The sequence below is a fragment of the Glycine max genome, chromosome 15 (genome assembly GCF_000004515.6).
Source record: "Glycine max cultivar Williams 82 chromosome 15, Glycine_max_v4.0, whole genome shotgun sequence".
NCBI lineage: Eukaryota > Viridiplantae > Streptophyta > Magnoliopsida > Fabales > Fabaceae > Glycine > Glycine max.
In genome coordinates this window covers 17,566,796-17,572,836 of record NC_038251.2, presented here as the reverse complement: position 1 = coordinate 17,572,836, position 6,041 = coordinate 17,566,796, and the positions used below count along the sequence as shown (strand labels likewise).

The following is a 6,041-nucleotide window of genomic DNA, read 5'->3' as shown; positions in this document are numbered from 1 at the left end:
ATTTAAACTGTTATACTACATTATATTATGTAAAAATCGTCTTAGAAATTATCATTTCTAAGACGGTTCTTTTCTAAGACCGTCTTAGAAAATTCACTTTATAAGATGGTTTCAGATAAGAATCGTCTTAGAAAAGGTATGTTCTAAGACGGTTGTTATACAACCGTCTTAAAAAGTTTAATTTTTTATGACAGTTGTTTTATAACCATCGTTAAAGATATTCAACTTTCAACGACATCCGATATCAAGATGGTTATAAATCGTCATTAAAAGTTTCTAATAATCATCGTTAAATGTCTTTTTTGCAGTAGTGGTTGCACTAATTAATTTGTTTCTTATTGCAACATTAATGGCTAATTAAGGATAAACGAACCACAACAATTTATATCACATAATGATTAAAATTAAATATTAACCAAATGAACCAAATAAATAAATTATCCATAAAATTATAACTATTCCAAATAAATAAGCAAGTGTCACTGTCCATAAATAAATATACCAAATAAATAAACTATCCATAAATTATAAACCGAAAATATACAAAGCCAAAATAAAACTTCAATGATCGTTTGTACGCTGCTTTCGCCTCGATCTGTGACCTGCAGTTGGCTGACCAATGTAGCGTCTTGCGATGCCCAGACATTCTTCAACAACAGTATAGGCTTCTATTCCTTCAGTGAAGATCCTCATGTTCAGTAGCATGTCCAACTTATCAGCAATTGTTACAAAGTCATCCTAGCAGGTGTAATAAAACAAACATAACAATTGTTAGTAATCAAATACTAAAGAAAGCAACAAACAAAAAAACCAAAAAAAAAATATTACCACTGCATGTCGAAGATGATGCACATCAATGTCTTCCTCATTAGGTGTCGCTGCAGCCATCGGTTGCTAATACATATCTGGTTCAACAAATTCTTCATATTGTTGAACCGACGGTACTCTAGGATGATCCCCTTCCTGTTCCGGACTCATGAATGAGTGCGAGATCATGTAAAACCAATCTATGTAATCTGGCGAACAGTGGCCAGACACTACACATAATTGCCCTACAGGTGTAATGTAGTCACCAAACTGCATCAATCTATCATCAATTTCTGCAACAGAAAGCGAAGACCCAGTAGGATGTGGTGGAATAGTCTAGATGTAGCCGAACTATCATACAACCCTCTCCGATCGGTGAATGACCGTCAAGGGGCCCCATTTGAGATGACCGGAAAATAATGAGATGACCTCAAATTATCTAAATGAGTGGTGGTCACCATACAAAATCCAGCACACCACATTAAGGGTCAGTCTATCCAGACGCCTCTGATACGTGGAAACGGACAGTGCCTTGCCCGAGGTTCATCGACATGCGCACGGTCTCCTCTCGTCGTAATCCTTGGCGGGAACAGCGGATCCAACAGATGGAAAATGCTCGTAGATCCAACACTAAATATATTTTACAAACATATTTATTAAAATACACGACAACATATAATAATGAACTTCAATGAAAAAACTTTTCGTGACATCTTAACTAACGTGTGTGGCATTCTTGTTAGCAAAGAGTGTGCATCCAAGCAGATGCAATAAATACGCTCATGCTACTACGATCCAGTCACATGCCTCGATCTTCAGCTCAGACACATCGCGCAACCACGATAGTCGAACATAAGAGCCATGACACTGAATCATCTTAGCTCTCACCTCTGCAGCGCTGACCTCAAGCAATTCCACCAACATCTCGATAGCATTGTCGACATGGAGTAGCTTGAAGTTGTGGAACGCCCATACAACAAGAAAATGTAGCAATGACGCAACGTCATCCAAGGTGATAGTTACCTCTCCAACGAGCAAATGGAAACTGCTAGTTTCCTTATGCCAGCATTCCACAAATGCAAATATTAGTCCCCGATCGCCCGTATCTAGGGAACAAGTGATCAAAGGACTCAGTCCACTGGCTACCACAAGGCCTTCAATCTTTGGAGCAAGCCTCTTGAACTTAGTCATCTTCCTTCCATGAGAAAATAGCTTCAACTCAGGATGTTCCTGCAAACAATAATATCAATGATGTAAAAAAATTATTAACTAGTAAACTACGTTCTTTATGTTTTTTAAAAATTACATACATCTTCATTCCACACTCTCAAAGCAATGTGATTTTCAAAATCTGTGAGAACTTATGTGTCATGGGGTCCGCCTGGAAAACCCTCAACATCAGTAACACCTTCTTCAATAGGTGCTTCTGGCTGGTCATTGATCAATTCCTCCGCGGTCGTTAGAGGGTCCTCGACAACAACCTGTTGTTATCACTGTCTACAGGCTGATGTAGTAAGCCTTCGCCGTTGGGGGGCATCATCATCACTCTCGTCTCTCCTCCCCAACACTTTTCCTATTGTTCGGCCTAAAGCCCGACCAAGACCTCTAGTTCTAACCATTATCTGCATAATAATTATCCTATTTTTTATATTCAATGGCCCACATTTTAATAAATGATTTCAATCATTTTTTATAACTTAAAAATTTGTTATACAATTAAAATATTTGTTTCAATGTTTTGTATAATAAAAATTATTTATAATTTTCAATTCAATTATTTTTATAACTAACAAATTTTAATTAATTTAAATATAGTCTTACTTTTGGAAATCTTATGTAATCTAATCTTAGTCTTAATTTGAGAAATCTAATCTTACTCTTCATATGGGATATCCAATTTAATCTTACTAATCTAATCAAATGTAATCTTATATTACCAAACATAATTAAATAAAAAAAAACTAGTCAAATTATAAAAAAAAGGGAGACTAAAGAAAAATAATCAACAACACTAACCAAATCAGTCCATACATAATAAAATTTCAATAATGATTAAATTTCACAAATGATTACAATACACCAAAAAATAATTACACTAAATTTTATTAACAAAATCACTAAAATAAAAAATATTTCAAAATAACTACAACAAAATGCAACAAAATTAAATTAAAAAATTTATTTTTAAATTAATTTTTTAAAAAAATAAAAATACCATTAATTTTTTAAAAAAAAGTCAGCATTTTTTAATTTAAAAACAAAATTTCAAAAAAGAATACCATATGGATAAGTGATCCGTATGGCAAAGTTTTTAAAAAAATCAGCCTTCTTTTTTAAATTTAAAAAAAAGATTTAAAAAATTTATAAGGATTAGTGATCCATATGGATAAGTGATTCATATGGCAGTTTTTAAAAAAATCAGCCTTCTCTTTAAAATTTTTTAAAAAAAATAAAAAAAAACATAGGAATCTGTGATCTGTATGGTTCGTACGGATCAACAATCCGTATGAACCATTCGGATCACTGATTCGTATGACATACTTTTAAAAAAATCAACCTTTTTTAAATTAAAAAAAAACATATAATTCATACAGATTGACAATCCATATAAATCATACGGATCATATGACAATTTTTTTAAAAAAAAATTAGTGTCTTTTTTAAATTTTAAAAAAAACATATAAATCCTTATGGTTAATACGGATTGACTGATCCGTATGATTTTTTTTAAAAGAATTAGTGTCTTTTTTAAATTTAAAAAAGAAAATCATACGGATCATCCGTATGGTTCATACGGATTGACAATTCGTATAAACCATACTGATATGTATGACAAATTTTTTTAAAAAAAAAAATTAGTGTTTTTTTTAAAAAAAATTTAAAAAAAAAACATACATATCTGTATGGTTCATACGGTAATTATGTTTTGATAAATAAATAATTTAATTTTTTTAACAATACATAACCGCTTTAACAATACACAATCGTATGGGGGCACCAAGTAACACCCCTCTCTAATGGTGACAATTGAAATTGGACCCACCAAGAGAAAATATTGTGTCTCTTTTTTCCTAAGTGGATAATACAAAAGCATTAGTCTTCACTTGAAGATATGGTTGAATCACCTGGATGGTGTCCTCAGTGGCTCCACCAATAAACTTCAAACATCAACTCTGTTTTTCTCTGTCTATTACGCAGATGTATATATCCATATAAAAAAATTTAAAAACAAATAATGGCAGTTCTTATTAAAAAGAATTTTACTTTATTTACTTATACACTAATTATATACTAACATTTTTGTACCTTTTTCTCTCTTCTATATATTTTTTTTAAAATTGATGATAGATATTTATCAGGGATTGAGGGGAAAAGGGTGTGTGTTGAATAAGGAAAAATGTTAACAAGTATTCTTAACATATAGGTTAAAAAATGAAAATCCAAAAGTTTATATGAAAAAATGTTACCAGCAGTATACTCTCATAATGATTTTCAATTAACTTCATGTTTTTTACTAAAACAATTATATTTATTAATTTCTTAATTAATATATTTAGAACACTTATTTATATGACCCTAAAATAAATATATAATGTTATTCTTGAAAGTAGCAAGTTGTTTGATTTGTTTTTTTGAAAATTTGCATATATATATATATACTGTTTTTTCTTTCAAATCTGTCAACTTTGTAATAAATTAAGTATCCTTCCATCATGAAACCAACTAAATTATCATAAAGTTGACAAATTCAATAACTAAGTTGACGCAAAAGATTTAATTAGTCACGCAGTTGAATATTACTGTAAAAGGACTAAATTGTACGTTTAGAAGCAAACTTTCAAGACAAAATGGACACAAATTGTTATTTTTGGAGAGGAAATTGAATATTTACTAATTCTAATCAATATAGTCATTAAAAGTAGCTCAAACTTTTCCCATTACCCCTATAATTATACTATGACATTTAGAATTTTTGCACCCATTTCCATCACCAGGTTCCTTGCACCAATTCACTAATTGAATTTCATTGTTTCAATCAACTATGATTTTCCGACTAATAATATTCCAGGCTGGTGCTCGGGGCAACCAGCAAGAATCATTATGTGTGGTCACCATAAGCATCTGAGTAAGAATACAAAAATCGTAAGGAGTTGTGACCCCACCAACTAAATGATTTTTTTTTTATTTTTTTATTTTTATAATCCACCAATTGGCTCTTAATTTCTCTCTCTTGGTAGATGCTAAATTCAGCAGTGTAGGGACACCAAAAAAAACTTGTGTTCAACGGGGGACTTTGTGGGTGGATCCATGAAGGAAAAATATCCATGCATGCCATGCCATTGTCTACAGAAATAACATCCCATGCATAAAATTTTTATTGCCGTTACAAAAAAGACCTTGAGGACCGAACTTGTATAGTAATGATCGATCCCATGATTAGCTTAATGAAAGGTATGAACCTTAATTAATTAGACGTTTGTCCAAGTATTAATTCCTTTAAATAAAATATTAGATTCAAAGTTTTAAACTCTGTGAATGAAAAAAAAAATGATTGAGAAAAAAAATTATACTATAATGATGGTCAGTCATATTTTCGAACAAATCAATATTAATCATTAACAAAACCGTCTAATGCTGTGTACCAATACTAATAATAAAAAGACACGAACCTCTATTGATTATATTAAAGAACAATTAATTATATTATATCCAAGTTTAAGACATTTTACTGATTAAAGAGCAACTAATTATATTCTTTTTTTGGAAGGCGAGCAAATAATTATATTATACTATCCAAAATTAACTTTGTTATTAATATTGATAATGATCTTTCTAGGCACTATGGGCACAACCATGTGTACCTGACATGCATGGATCATTAATTCCATTGGCGTGTCGAGTGGCAAAGGCACCGGGATTGGAAGAGATATTGGAATCATTCTGTTTGCCTCCATTCCTAGATTCTGAAAGGTTTGGTGGAAGCATTTACTAACATATATGTAACACTGATAGTTAAGCCTTAAATTTCAAGCTACAACTAAGAGCGTAATATATGTGTATATGCATTTGTCTTCTAATTTGTCACAATTCACGCGTACTGATGTTAGCATATCTTGGGGTTGATTTTAGTAATGGCAAACAACCTTTTTCTTTTAATTAAGCTGGATGAATAAGCAAAATATTGTTCCCCAAAATGGACATATAGCTAGCCTAAGATGTAGCTTTTGCTCAAT

General features: G+C 31.4%; 1 protein-coding gene across 1 annotated transcript; it reads right to left on the bottom strand.

The window, feature by feature from the left end:
- Window positions 1-1,587: 1,587 nt before the first annotated feature.
- LOC102664506 (protein MAIN-LIKE 2-like) lies at window positions 1,588-5,762 on the bottom strand. The gene is made up of 2 exons (XM_006598350.1): window positions 5,670-5,762; window positions 1,588-2,037 (listed from the first exon to the last, which is right to left on the bottom strand). The coding sequence occupies exons 1-2, from the start codon at window positions 5,760-5,762 to the stop codon at window positions 1,588-1,590; spliced, it is 543 nt and encodes a 180-aa protein (XP_006598413.1).
- Between the last annotated feature and the right edge of the window lie 279 nt (window positions 5,763-6,041).

Coding starts and splice junctions, on each gene's coding strand:
- LOC102664506 (XM_006598350.1), bottom strand. CDS start 5,762: ATGGAGGCAAACAGAATGATTCCAATATCTCTTCCAATCCCGGTGCCT. Junction 2,038..5,669: donor TAATGATCCATGCATGTCAG/GTACACATGGTT, acceptor TATTGTTTGCAG/GAACATCCTGAGTTGAAGCT.